General features: G+C 39.3%; 2 protein-coding genes across 2 annotated transcripts; one reads left to right on the forward strand and one right to left on the reverse strand.

Moving 5' to 3' along the window:
• LOC135085407 (sorting nexin-16) lies at nt 1–3,284 on the forward strand. Its single transcript, XM_063980196.1, has 2 exons — nt 1–300; nt 542–3,284. The coding sequence occupies exon 2, from the start codon at nt 561–563 to the stop codon at nt 1,407–1,409; it is 849 nt and encodes a 282-aa protein (XP_063836266.1). The 5' UTR covers nt 1–300; nt 542–560; the 3' UTR covers nt 1,410–3,284.
• Nucleotides 2,203–20,004, reverse strand: LOC135085397 (zinc finger protein 676-like). The gene is made up of 13 exons (XM_063980179.1): nt 19,727–20,004; nt 18,934–19,080; nt 18,163–18,367; nt 17,123–17,339; nt 16,424–16,541; nt 12,844–13,044; nt 11,732–11,850; nt 10,875–10,985; nt 10,375–10,578; nt 7,384–7,495; nt 6,644–6,751; nt 5,039–5,148; nt 2,203–4,742 (listed from the first exon to the last, which is right to left on the reverse strand). Exons 1-13 carry the CDS (start codon nt 19,865–19,867, stop codon nt 4,667–4,669), a joined length of 1,869 nt encoding a protein of 622 aa, XP_063836249.1. The 5' UTR covers nt 19,868–20,004; the 3' UTR covers nt 2,203–4,666.

A 20,004-nucleotide genomic window follows, 5' to 3' on the forward strand; every position in this document is an offset into this window, starting at 1 on the left:
TCAGTGTCAAAAAATAATTTCGTCAACGTCGTTTCTCTACCAAATTTTAATGTTTTTACATATTTATCGGTAACCGTAGCTAATTTTAACTAAACTAATACACTTCACTGCCTTCTTTGGTGCTAAAACTATACTATAACATCTGAAAGTTGTGAATTGAGAGACGAAGAACTACTTTTTGAGTACACCATATTTTGTTATGGTGCGATTGTTGTGAACGGTGTTCTACAGCTTACAATGCATTGAACGCGTAGTTGCACTCACAAAGGATTGTACGATATCTATTTTAAGCCTATACAGGTAAGATTCGTCCCGTAATTGTTGCAATGTCAACTTAATTAGACTTGAAGGTCCCCTTTATTGTGTACTCATAAATTTGCCCAAGGAGTACTCGCGTACTTCGTGTTAAATTTTAGTTTAAAATCATATTTGTTGCTGTAATATCTTTTTAGTCAATTCTGCATACAATTATCCAGTTTGGTCTATAAACAAAGATGGCATTCTTATTATTAGTACATATTTATTGTCTTTCTTTTTACAGCTGACAAATTTAGTACAAAATGGAAGTGATTCAAAACCCACAGACGAGCGAAGCCAGTACTCGCATGCAGCGTAGAGACAATATGAACAACGAAGTGTCGTCCACGTCCAGTGAAGATATCACGCATAATACAGTGTCCAAGTTCAACAACTTCTATAAAACACGGTACTCTGAAACTGCATCGGACAACGAATTAGAACCGCGACGAGTACAGCAAAGAAGCCACCACAAAAGCATGGGCAATATACACGAAGCCTACCGAATGGATCGCAACTTGAATCGAGTACACAACAGTGTGAGTACAGTCGATTTAAGTCTTCACGGCGAGGGAATAAAGAAGTTTGAATCGTTACAAGTGCCTATCGTTGGCTACGAAGTAATGGAAGAGCGGGCACGGTTCACAATCTACAAATTAAAAGTAGAAGACGACAAAAGAGACCAGTCTTGGCTGGTTTTTCGTCGGTACACAGATTTCGTGCGATTATATTCACGGATAAAGGCTGAATTGCCTAATATACTGTTGCCTCTGCCTGGAAAACGTTGGTTTAGAGATAATTTTGATCCTGTGTTTCTTGAAGACCGCGTGAGAGGCTTGCAAGTGTTCGTCAACGCGATACTGAATAAGCTACCCAATCACCCTGTTGTTAGGGAGTTTTTCTGCTTAGACGAGCCTCCGCAAGTGTTTAGTTATCAGCCAGAAGTGCAAGCCGTGTACGGTGCTTTGGAGGACTCAATATCAACGTTGAAAATGCAACTGAAGCAAAAGGACGCTACGATTATGCATTTACAAAAGCGAGTAGCGCAGTTAGAAGCTCAATCGAAAAGTTGTTCCCAATGTAGTACAAATAATAACTCAAACGCGATGTAGAGTTCGCTGCAATCAAAAATGTGGCCTTTTCAAAGTCAACACAGTACAAAATATTGATAATTTTAAAATCATAATTTTAATACGGAAAAAATATAAACGTCTGTACTGAACATGACTCAATAATTATACAAAGTGTTTCCATTATTATGGTTATTTAATTAAATGGTACATTAGAAATATGACTTTTGTGATATGAAATGTATTATATTTAACGTGTTTTCTATAAGTATTGATTAATTGATAATATAGCATTTTTATCGTAGTTCATTATATGGCAACTAGATGCATTTTTAGAATCGTTAGGTTAGTCTATTTTTAAGCCTTGATCACACGTACCGAGTAAACGGGCGAGACAGTAAAATGTTTACTCGGTCGAGACAGTTGGGTGAGCGAGTCAAATACTCGAGCGCTCGGCCGAGCACTCGGCGTAATGTTCATACGCACCGAGTACTCGGCCGAGAGCAGTGTCTCGCCTGTTTACTCGGTACGTGTAATCAAGGCTTAAGTATCAGTTGTTATAGCAGGATTGGCACAAATAGATATATTACGCTGTTTATGTACCACATACAAGGTTGAGTTATTGTTATACTAGCTTTTGCACATGACTTCGCCTGTGTGAAAATTTTTTTGTCACAGAAAACCTTATAGCGCGTGTCATGTTTCAAAAACCGGGATAAAAACTATCCTATGGCCTTTCCCGGGACTCAAACTATCTCTATGCCAAATTTCATCAAAATCGGTTCAGTGGTTTTGGTGTGAAAGTTTGACAGAGTTACTTTCGCGTTTTTAATATAAGTAGGGATTGAAGGTATAAAAAGTAAGCGAAAGATTCTGGTTGTTCATAATGTCTATTTGTGCCAACTACCCTATTTTACATTGCATTTATTCCCAGCAACTATAATTCGCACACCTAGATGAAGGGTGGTACAACTCAAAATAATCCAAAATTGAGTTATTCCGATTATCGGAATCTTCTACAAACTATAACTATAAAAAGAGAGAATTTTGTGTTGTACTGCTCTTTTTTCTATGTGTTTCCCTTTTTTATGTATTTGTTTTGAAGTGTTGTTATTGAAATAAAATTAATTGAATCCGATACAAGGGTGTTATAATGTCTAGTATACGAGATATCGTAGCGTATGAAGTTACATTCGTGTACAGTTGTACACTTTTGGGTCCTGCAACTTTTCTAATAAATATTGACAATTAGTCCACCTTACAAAAGCTTTATGTAAAGGAAAGCTACTTACATAAGTAAAATGTTAAAGTAAGATTTTGAAAATCATTTAGTAGAACGTAAAAGATAAAGATTTTTGAAAAAATATTTCTTTAGAAATATGAAACTAGGACCAAGGAATTAGCGAAAATAAAACGTAACGCACTTAGTGCAAAACGTGGTTCAACGAATCTAAAAATAATGTTTATTTGTTGTACTAAGGCCTGTGTAAATAATTCTTAAGATCATACAAGATTCGAGCCAGTATTTGGTAAAATACTGAAATTCATTCAATCACAGGCTTGAAAAAGTTCGAGTCGAGTTTAGTTTTTTTATACAGATTATCATCATTCTAACTCAAATAATATCAAAATAAGATTGGTTAACTTTTCAAACCTTTTGTCAGATATTCTGAATCGTTACGGGTGTCTGACATGGCTCAAATCTGATTCTATCAAATAAAAGTTAGTTTTCTTGGAAGCTGAGCTACAAGAACTGTAGAAATTCCAATATAGTTGATGTAAAGTTGATGAAATATTGTCAATGGGTGCTAATATTGTCACATTATAATGTTTGTCTGTCTGTCAGTATGTGTATCGTATAATAATTTTAAGTGTGAAATGTAATGAACACATTTTATTATATGGACTAACTGATTATACTGCCTTTTGATTATTCTCCTCTACAACCTAATAGTACCTATTCAAATTCTTTACAAGTACTTATGTAGACCGTTTCCCTATCTTCTTGAGGTCGTCAGTCCATCGAGCAGTCTCCCTCATTAAGTCTTTAAACCAGCAGAAGGTCTGCACTTTACTTATCGGTGTCCATGACCCACTACCACTAACTTGCTATTGCTATATTTTGGGTCTTATCGCACACCTAGATCAAGGGTAGCACAACTTAAATAATCCAAAATCGAGCTATTGCGATCGCGTCTAAAAGATACGTGAACTATTAGCTGTTCCTGTAAAAATGGGTTTTTTGAGTTATGCTACTTTTTAACTAAGTGTGCGATATTTAAATAAATAAAATATTTAATTATTTTAATCGTATTTAATATAAAATATTGCTTTTAACATTCTTACATATCACACGTTAAGTTTTTTTATACATAGGTATAACTATTTTATAAATTGTATGTTATTTTATTAACATTTAAAGTAAAGTTTAATGAATACATGATCGGTCTATTGTTTAAAGTACAACATTATTAAATACATTTGTTTTTATTTCAACATTAATAACCATTTACTTATATAAAATACTTTTCAGGTCAGCACATCATTAATATTTTGATGAGGAAGTGAGATTTTAATATTAACAAATAGTCAGAATGTGGCCTAATTCATGTATTTTGACAGTCAAGATCTCGCTGACGTTCAGAAGTCGTCCCATTGAAAAACAGTTCTAAATGACCCTTGTGAATACGGATCACAAGGGTCATTTCGATAGAACGATTAGGTACTCCATAGGATAATTAGGTGTTGATGTTGCAGTAAAAACTCATAAACTTGACTGCAAAAATCAGTCAAAAGTCAAACAATATCACTTATGACTGATTTTTTGAGTCAAAAGTGGTTTTGACCGATTATGAGTTTTGACAGTAACCAGTAATGACTCAAGTTCTTTAAAATACTGTGATGCGTAAAGAACCCAATATGTGGTCATCTAAAGAAAAAAAAAGGTTTTTGAAGTCTACATTATTTCTACACCTTGTCCACATAATATCTGTACGGCTAGCACGAAAAACTTTCGAGTTCGAATCGTTTGCATGCTCGAATCGCCATCAAAAGATTTAGTACGAAAACTCCAACAGCGCCCTTGCGAACGTGTCGTAAAGTGAACTTAGTATGAGAAATGGTTGAACGAAACTTATTTAGAGAATCAAAATTGTCACGTTATCGTTGAGGTTGAGTATCGATTTTGTCGAATACGCAAACGATTCGAAGACGAAAGTTGTTCATGCTAGAGGTACTGGGTGTTGAGGTGATCATAAAATATCTAGTTCGAAGACCAAGTCTGGCTCATTCTCCGTGGGTCATGTGGCCTGTTGAGGTTTGGTTTCCATGTATTCTATAGCAGGACGAGTAGGGAACACTTTGTGCACGCGTTTTCTGAAAAGAAACATTCCAATTATGTAATTTCGTTCTAAAGTCCGGTCGGCGAGCACACAGAATTTCGTCCAATGACCCCAAGCTACCCATCCTTATCGCTTGCGTGTAATTATATTGCTGTCGCGCTCGCACAGTCGCGACAGCAATTTAATTACTCGCGAGCGATAAGGATGGGTAGCTTGGGTTGATAGCGGCCTGCATCCAGCGCCTTCCTATACTACCTTTATGAGGTCGTCGGTGCACCTTGTGGGTGGACGTCCCACGCTTCATTAACAGAAGAAATGAAAACAACTCACCTGTGTGTGTACAAAGAAGCTTTGTGTTTGAACGTTTGCTGGCAGACATCGCAAGCGAGCGGCCTGTCGCCTGAATGTATCACCAGATGCTGGTTTAGTGCCTTTTTATCCTGAAAAAAAAAATTACATGATTTATAAAACATTTATTTCTATTTCAATTTCATAGGTATCAATCAACATGATTGTTGTGTATTTAGCACAAATCAACAAAATACGAGCTCAGAGCATCGGTCGTATTTAGCCAACCGGTTCGATAATTTGTACCACAGGGTTACTAAATTGGTTTTCAATAAATTTCAAGCCTATAAAAAAACTAAGCAAAATATTATACGATACATTTTTAACAAATTAGGTAACGAAAAGGAACAGTGGTTAATAAAATAGACAATCGATATTGTTTTACACGTTATCACGATTTTAAGTACAAGTTTTGTAGTTCCAATTATCGTGACGCACACTTGTACCTAACTAAACTACTTTGCCAGTCTTTTGCTTTCATTTATTGTTAGTCAAACATAACTTCAAAATATGATTTACAAAAAATTTTTCAAAATCCTTTGGTAAAATTCCATACAACTTGATGTGGTACAATTTAACCGACTAGGTGATAGTGCTTTTAAAAAATCGGTAAAAAATATAGCTTTTAAATACCGAAAAATGTTTCAAATAATTGTAATCCACACTAATTTACGCTTCTAATTAATAAATTAGAAACACTGTGTGATTAACAAAATTACAAACTAAACATGCATTCTCAAAAGTTACTTGAAAACAATGAAAAAACTAATTTCAAAATAAAACACACGTGTTCCTTGTCACGGCAAAAACCACATGGCCGATATTAATTGAATTTAGTTGTGTATCGCTGAGTGTTGCAATTACAGACATTCAATAAATACTTAACGAAATATGAGGGTGGTACAATTTACCCGGCGGTACAATATACCGAACTCTCCCCTATGTTGCTGTCGCGCTCGCACACTCACTGCGGGCGCCCGTCGCACAGTCGCGACAGCAATATAATTACGCGCGAGCGATAAGGATGGGTAGCTAGGGGTCATTGGACAAAATTCTACGTGCTCACAGACCGGGCTTTAGTTGGCACCACTGTCTTTAACACTAGCGAGCGGCAGGATCTTACAGTACAGTGGCGCCAACTGGTGTGCAAATGCAATAGACTTACCGCTTCAGCGCTCACCAGCTGGCGCCAGTGTCTTTGCCACTAGTGATTAACTTTTAAAGTTAATGATAAGTCCATATTATAATTACTATCTTAATGCGAGTTTTCATTTAACATCGTCACGAGTACATAAAAAAATGAAGATTTTGGTTCTTGAAAGTATCCGCTAGGGACGCTGTACAATCTGTCATACATTTCATGTCATTTTTTAGGCAGTCGCAGACGATGACGTTTGGTGTAAACTCGCAATAAGCACACGGGACTATTCCCACCTCTCGTTCCCACCGCTGCAACTCCTGTGTAGCCAGGATCTACAGCTTGACCGCCAATAACCCAACCAGTGAAGGTCGAGTTTATCCCGGGGGAAAGTTAAACTGTCATTGGACCCGCAACGAATAAATACTGCACTATTTAGGGATACGCACCGTGAACCCTTTCTTGCAAACATGGCAGACGTGGTTCCGTGGTTTCTCTTTCTTCTTTCCGTGTACCCGCATCATGTGTTTTTCTACGTTCGCCCGAGACGCTAGCGGCTGTAACAATACCAATAAATCAAAATATAAATAAATATCTTTGGACAATTTCACACAGTGGCATCTAGCTCCAAAGTAAGCAATTAATACGCTTGTATTATGGGTACTAGCTTAACGGACATACTTTTAAATACATAACTTATTACACATACCCGTCACAGAAATTAAAATTCATCATTTCAATTTTCTGTCTGGCCGGGAATCGAACCCGGGAATTTTTTTTATGCATGATAAGGCAGGTGTTTGACCGCAATCGCACTTGGTGTCAAGTGGGATGCAGTCTAGGATGGTACATATCTGCCCTGTGCTTATTCACTCTCGCCTTGAAAATGCCTGGATTATAGTGTCCAGGAAACCTCTCGGCATAGTAGTCCGTTTCGAACCACTACCACAAACTTTCAGCTGTCTATAGGTTTAGCGTTTAACTCAGCCAGTGCCTGACGTATAGAAGCTCTCAATTCTCAAGCTATCAAATTGATCTTTTTTCAGGGTTGTCAACAATTTACTTTAAAAAGAACTCATAAAACTAATTTATTTTTGCAAGTATTTTAAAAAGCATTTTTACAATTTAAAATGGCAGCTAATTCAAATACTACGTTATTTTTGAGACATCCTATACCTAGTTTTTTTACCTTTTCACACACGGGACACTTATGGGCCGTCTTGCCCAGGTGTTGGTAGTTGAAGTGGTCCTGCATTGCCTCTTTGGTCGGATAGCCCTTGTTGCACATTGGACAGGGAAACCTGTGGACAATTATACACACAACATCAAATAAACCGCACCTTCCGCGACGCGAACTTTAAAGATTTTCTTCTGACACAATCATGGTGCCCCAACAATATTGGTGTTATTTGAAAGCCCAATAAATATCCTTTAAGAAAAACACATTTAATTTCTTAATATACGATTAACATATACTATAAATGTGCCTTGAAAACAGACCTCACTTTGGGCTCACCTCTGGGATGAATTAGACCAATTTTTATGGTTATAAAACCAAATAATGATCGCACGTGTCCTCTTTAACAGATCGATAGCGTTTAATCCCAACTTAACAGTTTTATAGCCATAAAAGTTGGCTCAAGCGTAACTACCTATTTTTTGAAGAAGTGACTCTGGATCCTTCTAAAGACACATTTTTGGGGTAAAAACCTTTCCTTTAATGAAATGAAGTTTAGAACTAGGCTTTTAAATTATATTTAGTTAGATAGATAAATCATTTATTTGCATACACTTAACACACATGAAGAGTAAAGTTGCAGCATAACAATATTAAGAAAAGAATAGAATACAGCAGAATACTATATAAGCATGCATAAAACAAAAAAAAGCAGTAAAAAGTGGAAGAATACTTCCTGCATGATGTGTGTCGCAGCGATGCAAAAAGCAAAGAGCTCAATGTAAACACTGCCCTAAATGGTGCCAATGTTGGTGGGAAGTGGGGATGCATACATTTGAAAGTGCTTGTCGCGGGAGGTGCGATTTATTTGACGTCGAGTGTAGTTAATCAAGCTCTTAAAACACCCACAAGGTGGACCGACAACTTCGTAAAGGTAAAGTCCGGTCGCCGAGCAGAGAGCTTAGTGTGTGTTTACATTAAACGTCTTCACTAGTGAGCGCGTTAGAAAAATGTATGAAAATTTTAGTTCTTGAAAGTTTCCGCTAGGGGCGCTGTACAATCCGTCATACATTTAATGTCATTTTTTTACGCGCTCACTAGTGACGTTTGATGTAAACTCACACTCGGCCCTCAGATAGAATTTCGTACAATGACCCCAAGCTACCCATCCTTATCGCTCGCGAGTAATTATATTGCTGTCGCGCTCGCACACTCACTGCGGCCGCCTGTCAGACAGTGTAGATTGGGGTCATTGTACGAAATTATATTTGCTCGGCGACCGGACTTTAGTAGGAAGACCGCTACCAACCGGGCGATGTGGAAATCCTTGGGGGAGGCCTTTGTCCAGCAGTGGACGTCATTTGGCTAAATTAACGAACTTGACCTTCACTGGTTGGGTTATTGGCGGTCAAACTGTAGATCCTGGCTACACAGGAGTTGCAGCGGTGGGAACGAGAGGTGGGAATAGTCCCGTTTAAATTAACGAACTCACTTGAACACATCTTCGAGATGCGAGAACACTTTATTGCTGTCGGAACACTCTGTTCTTGTTAAGGCGCCTGGATGGGTCTATCGCAGGACTGTTGAGGAAATCCTTGGGGGATGTCTTTGTCCAGCAGTGGGCGTCATTTTTTAAATCTATAAGCCCTGTAAGTGCCTATTCACTCTCGCCTTGAAAAGGCCCGGATATAGTGTTTGGGAAAGACAGCAACAAGCAGCGAATTCCAGTCCCTAGCTGTTCGCATTACAAAAGAGTTATCGAAACGCTTTGGCTGAAACGAACTTACTTGAACACATCTTCGGATGCGTGCGCGCGGCTGTATTTTCAAATGCGCTTGGTAAGTAGCGAGATGAGAGAACACTTTATTTCAGTCGGAACACTCTGTTGTTTTTAAGGCGCCTGGATGGGTCTATCGCAGGACTGTTGAGGAAATCCTTGGGGGAGGTCTTTGTCCAGCAGTGGGCGTCATTTTTTATACATAATAAGCCCTGTAAGTGCCTATTCACTCTCGCCTTGAAAAGAACCGGATGTTTGGGAAAGATGGCAGCAGGCAGCGAATTCCAGTCCCTAGCTGTTCGCAATATAAAAGAGTTATCGAAATGCTTTGGCTGAAACGAACTTACTTGAACACATCTTCGGACGCGTGCGCTCGGCTGTATTTCAAATGCGCTTGGTAAGTAGCGAGATGAGAGAACACTTTATTGCAGTCGGAACACTCTCTGTTCTTGTTAAGGCGCCTGGATGGGTCTATCGCAGGACTGTTGTGAAAATCATTAGGGGAGGTCTTTGTCCAGCAGTGGGCGTCATTTTTTATATCAATAAGCTCTGTAAGTGCCTATTCACTCTCGCCTTGAAAAGGCCCGGATATAGTGTTTGGGAAAGACAGCAGCAGGCAGCGAATTCCAGTCCCTAGCTGTTCGCATTATAAAAGAGTTATCGAAACGCTTCGGCTGAAACGAACTTACTTGAACACATCTTCGGACGCGTGAGCGCGGCTGTATTTCAGATGCGCTTGGTAAACGAGACGCGAGAACACTTTATTGCAGTCGGAACACTCTGTTCTTTTTAAGGCGCCTGGATGGGTCTATCGCAGGACTGTTGAGGAAATCCTTGGGGGAGGTCTTTGTCCAGCAGTGGGCGTCATTTTTTTATACATAACAAGCCCTGTAAGTGCCTATTCACTCTCGCCTTGAAAAGGCCCGGATATAGTGTTTGGGAAAGACAGCAGCAGGCAGCGAATTCCAGTCCCTAGCTGTTCGCATCATAAAAGTTATCGAAACACTTTGGCTGAAACGAACTTGAACACATCTTCGGACGCGTGCGCGCGGCTGTATTTCAAATGCGCTTGGTACGTAGCGAGATGCAAGAACACTTTATTGCAGTCGGAACACTCTGTTCTTGTTAAGGCGCCTGGATGGGTCTATCGCAGGACTGTTGTAGAAATCTTTGGGGGATGTCTTTGTCCAGCAGTGGGCATCATTTGGCTGAATTAAGGAACTTACTTGAACACATCTTCGGACGCGTGTGCTCGGCTGTATTTCAGATGCGCTTGGTACGTAGCGAGATGAGAGAACACTTTATTGCAGTCGGAACACTCGTATCTATTCTTGTTTTCGTGCCTCTGGACGTGGTACTTGAGTTGGATGACCCGCACCATTTTGTGACAGATGTGGCACTCCTTGCGAGGTAGCGGGCCTTCGTGGAGTCTGGAAATAATGATATTAAATTACCACCCACCCACAAGGTGGACCGACGATTTCATAAAGGTAAAGTCCGGTCGCCGAGCAGATAGAATTTCGTACAATGACCCCAAGCTACCCATCTCTAGCGCTCGCGAGTAATTATATTGCTGTCGCGCTCGCACACTCATTGCGGCCGCCCGTCGCGACAGCAATATAATTACGTGCGAGTGATAGGGATGGGTAGCTTGGGGTCATTGGACGAAAATCTATCTGCTCGGCGACTGGACTTTCTAAACATTTTTTTAAATACACAAACTTACTTTAGATGCGTAGTGAGTGTGGTTCTGTTGACAAATCTCTTCTTACAATGGTCGCACTGCAGCCCCTCTCTATGAAAACGTGCCACGTGGTTTTTCCTTGCCCTAGAATTCCTGTGAATTAATAAAATAAAATTTATCTATCTGTGTAAATTAATAAAACAACCGAATTGAGAACTTCGTCCTTTTTTTGAAGTCGGTTAATTAGTATTTCCTCATTTTGTTGAAGTTAATTAATAGGTACTTTCAAATCGTCAAATTTTATCTTGAAGAGGCTTTCATTATTTACTGAGTATCTTTTTTTTTTTAATAAAGATGTGTTCTCTTGACACAATTTGAAAACAACAATCATAGAAAGTCACCGTAAGACAATATTATGTTTAAATTATCATCGGGTATCATTACCTTATATTGTATAGTTGTTGCAATTCACGAAGGCGAGTGAGCTTTACTTGTGTGGTGGCTCGCTACTGTTCGTTTTTCAAGAGTTTTGATAGACATTACACCAGTCTTTCCCAAAGTGGGCGATAACGCCCCCTTGTGGGCGCTGCAGGCTTAAAGGGGGGCGGTAAGAGACCCAGAAAAAATCGGGACGTTGTGTAGAGGCTTGGGAGGCGTCATCTACTAGGAGGACACTGAGCTCGACTCTTGACTACAAAAATGGGGGGCGCTAAAAAATAATGTATTCTCAAAGTGGGCAGTAGACTAAATAAGTTTGGGAACCGCTGCTTACACTATCGTTATGTGCATGTACACGTACACACACGAGTAAAGCTCGCCTTCGTGAGTTGCAAGAACTTTAAATAAGATTTAAAGTTGAAAATGTATTTGGCAGAGGCATGTAAAAGGTAAATACGTACTTGAAAAACATGTCGCACTCAAGGCATTGGTAGCCTTCTATAGTAGTTTTGGAGAGTAGTTTCCTGAGATCTCCCGCTTTCGGCGGCGGTTTGCTTTCTTCTGTTTTAGTTTTCTTGTCCTGGAGACAAAATACATAATAAGTAATAGGTCTCTTAACGCAGTCAGTGCCCGAAGTATGGGAGGGTTTTAGAAGACGCTATGCAATGTGCTACGTGCTCCTGCAGTGCAAGTTAAAAGACCTAATGATGATGTCCTCTGAAATCACCATGATTTCACTCGGCTGCGTCGGTCGGAGTAAAAAATAAATGTCACCGCGATGTAAGAGACACACAACGCCATCTATTGACATCCTTAGGAACTATCAAACCGCTGAACTAACACTTCAAGTGGCAAAATTCAGAATTAATAACCCAGCACAGAGAGTGGCGCTCTCCTGTCATAATTACAAGTCAAATAGGTAGTTTTGACTTAGTTCCGTTAAAGCGATGAAGGATGGTGTTGATCCCTTTCCGGGTTGATAAGTGTGAAATGACCTTGAATGACCTAATATTAAAGTTTACTCAACTCACCTTAGTTTTCTCTTTATCTCGGTTTTCTACATGCTAGTCTAGGCAAAAAACTCTGACACCGCGATGTAGGTTTGTAAGCGCGGTGTCGCGTGCCATAGTAATGTCAGAGTAAATACAAATGAGTAGGTCATCTTCATAGAAACGCACCGAGCGCGGTTTGTATGTGAGCGCGGCAACACGTATGCGGCACGCACGCACACACTGACAAAATTTAGCGGGGATTAGCGGGGAGTTGCGCTCACATACAAACCGCGCTCGGTGCGTTTCTATGAAGATAAGATAAGGTTAAGATAGCCAGTTCCTCTGTGGTTGAGGATTCCGGGTGAAGCTCGCTTCCACCTTCGGCCTGATCGTCACTTACCATCAGGTGAGATACAGGCCAAGAGCTTTCTCGTTGTGGATAAAAAAAAAGGATGACCTACTCATTTGTATTTACTCTGGTAATGTGTAAGTCAGCGCCATCTGTTAGTGAAGATTACCACTAGTCTTCAATGGCGCGTCGATAGATGTCGCCACAACATAATAACAATTTTCCAACTCACCTTAGTTTTAGTGATGCCGATGACGCCTCTGAGCGTCTTCCCCGCGTGCATATTGGAGTGTAGCGTCATCTGTTTGACGCTATGACAAGTGTGGGCGCATAGCTTGCAAGTGTAGCGCGCGTAGTGCGACGCAGTGTGCTCCGCTAGCGATGCATCGTCTATGTACACGTAGCACACTTTGCAGCAGGATTTGCCGGGTTTCTGTGGTGGATAATAAAAATTATCTATAGTCTGGTCTGCGAGCACGTAGAATTTTGTCCAATGACCCCAAGCTACCCATCCTTATCGCTCGCGCGCTCAGATCATAGAAGGGAATAGATGTGAAACGGGGGCGTGGCGCGTGTCTCCGCGATATGCCCAGAAACGAACATCGCCCGCGACGCCAGGTTAGTCGCGATTCAGTCGTACTGAGGAAATGTTCTCCGATATTGTTGGATAATGCGTCGTAACGTGCAATAACATAAGTGAAACGAAGAACTACAGGAACAATGAAGTCATTTACCACATGTAAGTATTGCAAATCCATTGGTATTTTGCTTATAAATAAAAAAAACTAAACATTTTTACGAACGAATTCAGTGCCGTGACATTTACTGCGATATCGAAATTAGTGGTGATAAAAATTCAAACACGTTGTACATTGACGATTTAGTTAGCAACCACTTTATGTCATGCGTAACTACTGCGCAATGTATTTTATTTCTTCCGATATCCACTGACGCGTGAAAATACACAGTACGGCCGCATGTGCCGGTCGTAACATAGTGCAGGGCTCGTGTTCTAATACGGTTTCCTATTATCGATAAATAGAAGTAAATTATTATTTTCTATTTTCTAATTTTGAATGAAAAAGTCATGAGTTGCTTGCGATTTTTAAGTTTTTACAAAAACAATAACAATAGTAGAAGGGATTAGTAACTGTCAACTATGTAATTACTATAAGAGCTAGTTGAAAGCCTAATATAGGCATTATTTTAATACTCAATACTCAATACTCAATATGTAGGCGATATGATAAACATAGGCGGTACGAATTTCGCCATAATTAAAAAGTTAATGCGCGATAGTAGTTAATAATAATTACAGTGATCCTGTTATTATTATTAAAGTAAATAATAATATATTACCAATATTGTTAATACTGGTAAAAATCGCAAGTACCTACTTAACCCATGACTTTTCATACAAACTTTGTCAGTCTATAACTTCTATACTCCATCGATAACGACATTGAGCTTTGGTTGGGGTAAATTAATTTAAGGTAACTTCATTTAGTCCCAATAATTGATTCTGAGTTTTTCGTCCATACAAAATCTGGGGGCACGGCAGTGCCCCCACCAAGTCGAGCAAAATAGCGGCACGGCCATACCATCCTTTTCTCGAAGCAATTCAGGCCATTTTCGACCGCCTGTAACTTCGTTGTGGATAAAACTAGAAGGCTGAATTTTCATTAGCTATGCAGGCATTGTAAAGACACGGTATATTTAAAATTTCATTCAATTTGAACCAGTAGTTTAAGAATTATAACGGGTCAAAGTTACTTAATTTTGTCACTCACTGACTGACTCACTGACTCACCGATCATCAAAACTCTAAGGCACTTCTAGCAGACCTAGAAGCTTCAAATTTGGAATATAAGTAGTGTTTGGTGTATGAATCAAGGAAAAACTAAAATATTTGGGGGCACGGTAGTGCAACCGCCAAGTCGAGTAAAATTTTTCAATTTCGGTCCAGTTTTCTAGATACATAACTGCTGTCTACAAAATACAAAAAGAAATGATATTTGGGGGCACGGTAGTGCAACCGCCAAGTCGAGTAAAATTTTTCAATTTCGGTCCAGTTTTCTAGATACATAACTGCTGTCTACAAAATACAAAAAGAAATGAGATCCCATCAAAAACAATACTTGTCAAAAAAACCAAGTCTCGCAACTCAGTTGTTCTACGGTAAAAAGTTGTGAGATCCATGTAATACCAAGTCCAGGCCAGGAAATCTTTAACGTTTTACATAAATATATTGACTTGGCCATCGCATGAAAACACGTGTAAATTAAATTATTTAGTGCGATGGCCAAGTCAATAATTTATGTAAAACGTTAAAGATTTCCTGGCCTGGACTTGGTATTACATGGATCTCACAACTTTTTACCGTAGAACAACTGAGTTGCGAGACTTGGTTTTTTTGACAAGTATTGTTTTTGATGGGATAGAACTGACTCCTTTATGCAAAAATCGTTAAAGAACATAATAATAACGTATAATAATAAAAAGGTTTTCATACAAGCATTTTTAAACCAATTTCGAGCCTTGCCCCCAGGATTTAAAGTATCGATATCTTATCGACTCCATTTTATCTTTCTTCTCTCTAATTGCTTTTTTCAAAGTGTGCGTCACGTCACGCGGCCATTGATTGGCCATAAGGCACGCCTTCTGGCCAATCACAGCACTTTTAAGCCGGTTGCACATGTTGTCGTAGACTCTCAGTCGCTTTGTTTTTACACAGTTGAATGTGTGTGTGGGAGCTGTGGTGGGGGAAATGTGGGGACACTGGTTCTCGTTGTAGTTACGCGCGACTTCATATCTATTCTCTTTCTATGATCTGAGCTCGCGCGTAATTATATTGCTGTCGCGACTGTGACGGGCGCCCGCAGTGAGTGTGCGAGCGCGACAGCAACATAGCTTGGGATCATTGGACAAAATTCTACGTGCTCACAGACCGGGCTTTATAATATAAAAAGGATTCGCAAAATGTGTTGGTAAGCGCATAACTCAACAACACCTGGACCAATTTCACCAATTCTTTTTTTTAAATGTTCGTTGTAGTCCAAGGATGGTTTTTACGACGAGAAAAAATCAAATAATTCCCGGGAAAACTCCGGGCTGAAAGCTAGTTTAATATAAGACAATATAACCTAGTTTATGGTATAAACGAACTAGTCTATGGACTAACTAATATGGATACGAAAGTTTAGACGAACATTTGGATGTATGGTGACAAAAAAGTCACCCGTGCTCGCGAGCTATTAGAATCCTACATAATCCCTGATGAATATAGACTATAGAATATTGTTAGGGATCTCTATAAAAACTTCTATAATGTAATGTTTAATGAATTTAGGTATTTAATACGCCATTTTTCGCAATTGTCACCATAATATGACACACATTAACTAGGCGGTATGAAATACACCGGGCCAGCTAATAACAAATAACGCCCGCATTTACAAACATTACTATGAGGTCTCACAGTGCGCGTGGACGCACAGGGTGACACACGAACCAATCACAGAGCTCTATTCAACGCTGTGCGGTCGGTTTGCTGCTTCATCTTCTTCATCATCATCCTACTAATATTATAAATGCGAAAGTTTGGATGTCTGGATGTTTGTTACTCTTTCACGCAAAAACTACTGAACGGATTTTATTGAAACTTTACAGTATTATTGTTTATAACCCAGAATAAAATATAGGCTATAATTTATGACGATATGTGACAAACTAAATTTCACGCGGGTGAAGCCGCGGGCAATAGTTAGTTTGTGAATTCGGGCGTAAGTTACATAGAAAAAAAAACAACTTACAGCTCTGTGGTCGCTGACAAAATGGTCCTCCACTTGCTGTTGTGTGTAGAAACCGATTATACAAAGTTCGCATTTGTACACCGAACTGGCATACTGGAGTTTCTGCTTCGATTCCTCTCTGTAGAAAGAAATATAAAAATAAAATATTATGAAAATAATTATAAGTATAGTTCTTGCAACTCACGAAGGCGAGTGAGCTTTACTTGTGTGTGTGTACATGCACATAACGATAGTGTAATGTCTACCAAAACTTTTGAAAAACGATCAGTAGCCAGCCACCACACATGTAAAGCTCACTCGCCTTCGTGAATTGCAACAACTATACTGCTGGGAAGACTCGCTAAGGACCTACAGAAGAGACTGGAGTGGAGAATTATTGTCGGAGGCCAAAACTCACTTTGAGTTGCTACGCCAGCTGAAGTCCGCTCGCCGAGCAGATAGAATTTCGTCCAATGACCCCAAGCTATCCATCCTTATCGCTCGCGCGTATTTATATTGCTGTCGCGCTCGCACACTCACTGCGGCCGCCCGTCGCGACAGCAATATAATAACGATTACGCTACGCATCCCCGCACATCTCTGGTGGAAACGCAGCCAGTTCAGCCAGGCAGTTCGATTTTTTAAGTTAATTATAATTTTAAATTAAATATTTTGTAAATTAAAAATCGTTCAAACAAAATTGTATCGTTTATTTAATACCTCAGTTCCAGCATTTCAGTTTCCGACATGTAGTCCGTAGTATAGCTGCACTTCGGATCACTTTTCTTCTGCGGTTTCACTTCTATGACCGGTGTTTCCAAATTGGCAATGTCTTTCACTTCGGTGTACGTGGCTGAAGGTGCTATTAGAGCATCCGTGTTGACAACTATGTGTGACATCACACCGGTCACCGGATTCTCTAAAACGATCTCTGGTACTGTAATGAAGAAATCAGTTTTAATTTTCAACCGACTTCAAAAAAAGGAGGAGGTTCTCAATTCGACCCGTATGTTTTTTTTTTTTTTTTCTATGTTTGTTACGCGATAACTCCGCCAATTATGAACCGATTTGGACAAATCTTTTTTCGGCGTATAGGTAATACCTCAAGGGTGGTCCCATTTAAATTTAATAATAAAAAAAACAACCCCCAAGGGTGGAAAATTGGGGATGAACTTTTTTATACGCAATATCTCCGCCGATTATGAACCAATTTGAACGATTATTTTTTTGTTGAATAGGTATTATTTGTGTTCACGCATTTGAAGTCGGTTTTATTTTGTTTAAAAGTTATTATGTATAAAATATACTGTTTTTGCATCTAGCTCATATAAAGGATGGTCGTTGTGGTAGATAAGTTCTTGAGTGGCGACTACAGAAGATGTAGTGTGGGTAAGCCTTCATTCGGAGGGCCGACGATCTAGTCAAAGTCTCTAATCACTGCATGGAGTTCTACTAGGGATAAATAATAAAACTATTCTTAAATAAAAAAAGATTCATAAAGATTTCAGGACGGTGCTAAATGCAAGTCACTACCAACTACGTTCACACACTATGTACATGCACTACAATGTCCTGTGGCTGAATTTTTCAATCAATAAACAAAAATGAATTGAACTCGAAAATAGCTGGACCAATTTGGCTTATTTTGGTTTTGAAATGATTGTCATAGTCCAGGGAAGGTTTAAACGGTAAGAAAACATGGCAAAATTACGATTTCCACACGTACAAAGTCGCGGGCACAGTGTAATAAATAAAAATACCTTCTAAAATCTGAGTGTCGATGTTCAAATTGATGTTGTTCCGCCAGATGTCATGATCCTCGCTCTTGACCGCTTCCACCACAGGGAGTATGCTCTCATTGGGCCAGGGTTCTTGAGCGTAGTCGAAGTATATCTTGTCGTAATCACATTTGGTGCTGACTTCTAGACACGATAGAGATTGGGACATGTATGTGTGGTCCATGCTCTGGAATATAAAATAAAATAATGTTAGTTCATTCATTCGTTTCAGCCGAAAGACGTCCACTGCTGGACAAAGGCCTCCCCCAAGGTTTTCCAAAAAGGTTTGCTAAGTAAATAAAGATGATTCTTCTATTATTAAACTTATATTATTAATTATTAGTCCTTTTAGCCCTTCTAGCTAAGCTAAATATACGCTTGTGTGTCCAGCATAAGATTGAAATCAAACTATAGTCACCCTTGAATCAGCAGTCACACGTATATACGTCAGGCTGACTTCAAAGTTAAATACGTAAAATCTCTGTGGTGTGTTGCAGCAACTTGAGTAATGAGACTATTCCCACCACTCGTTCCCACCGCTGCAACACCTGTGTAGCCAGGATCAGCTTGACTGCCAATAAAAACCTAACCAGTGAAGGTCAAGTTTGTCCCAGAGAAAAGTTAAACTATCATTGGACCGCAACGAAATTAATCAGAAGAACATAGGAGTGGAAAATTAAGGTTCGACTTCCCTCCATTGCAAAGCGGATGACAGGCCCTATTTAGTATGGTATATATAAAAACAACAATTACCTCTTGTGACCTGCTCATAGCAAGCACACGGAGGTGATCCTGTGCGTTCTGGACCTGATTCTTGAACTTTGAGAAGCGCTTCATGTGTGCAACGCATTCCCAGCAGACGTACTGGGACACTTCCAACATTGGGTCAGGATCTCCGTACTGTGAATGTAAAAGAGAAAAACTTTTTGAGACATTGTAACAGTTGACCGTCTAATGATGGTTATTGCATGGGATTACATTTCTAGGTGTAGGGTTCTAATCCTACTAAGGGCATGTGCTTGGTATACCTACTATTCTATTAGTTGATTTTTCATGTCATAACTAAACTTAGCCAATTAACGTAAACTAAAGCTTACATGCATAAAAAATGTGTAAAATCTAAGAGATAACTTGTACAAAAGATAAATATGGTAGTCTACAATAAAAATAAAAAGAGATATATTAGGTAGTAAACACTAAAAATAAAGAAGAAATATTTGATTGGTTGTGTGTATTGAAGAGGCTCCAAAACTACTGGGTGCTCTGTGCTACTGGACAGACTTGAAAAATTCTTACACCATTAGAATCATACATTATCCATGATGAGCATAGGGATCAACAAAGACATTTTTAAAGGTTTTATTAATCTAAGGGTGGCATGAAGTTTGCCGGGTCAGCTAGCAGTTTTATTTTCCCATGAAGTGTTAGATTTAGTGAATGATTGCAATGCCGCCTAGCAGAAGTTCATTGACCTCTGTTTTACGTAACAAACCTATCATTGTGAAGGCTTGAAAAAGTTTAATTAACTTTAAAACTTTTATCTTACCCTGTCGCCCGCGAAATCGGTCATCAGCAAACAAAAAATGTGGTGTATTTGAGGCATATCATTCAGCGAAAATAGATCGCGGTCGCTGCTCAAGCATGTGCTGCACACCGTCCTGTAGTCATTATCAACGTCCTGCTCCATATTTTATGCGGCAATAAAACAACTTTGAAAAATTTTAATTGTTTTGAATACTTTTCAAATCACAACAAAAAGTAATACTTCCATGTAAAATAGACGAAAATTGATGAAGAACATTCAACTCGACTACGACACCACAA

This window comes from Ostrinia nubilalis, chromosome 28, assembly GCF_963855985.1.
Source record: "Ostrinia nubilalis chromosome 28, ilOstNubi1.1, whole genome shotgun sequence".
Taxonomy (NCBI): Eukaryota; Metazoa; Arthropoda; class Insecta; order Lepidoptera; family Crambidae; genus Ostrinia; species Ostrinia nubilalis.

Bases quoted from the DNA above. Each gene is read 5' to 3' on its own strand.
- LOC135085407 (XM_063980196.1), top strand. From the start codon at position 561: ATGGAAGTGATTCAAAACCCACAGACGAGCGAAGCCAGTACTCGCATG.
- LOC135085397 (XM_063980179.1), bottom strand. From the start codon at position 19,867: ATGGAGCAGGACGTTGATAATGACTACAGGACGGTGTGCAGCACATGC. The intron at 16,542-17,122 runs GTATTAAATAAA...TTCTTTCTACAG, and splicing joins ACTGAAATGCTGGAACTGAG to AGAGGAATCGAAGCAGAAAC. The intron at 5,149-6,643 runs GTGCGTATCCCT...TTTTTTTTTCAG, and splicing joins TTTGCAAGAAAGGGTTCACG to GATAAAAAGGCACTAAACCA.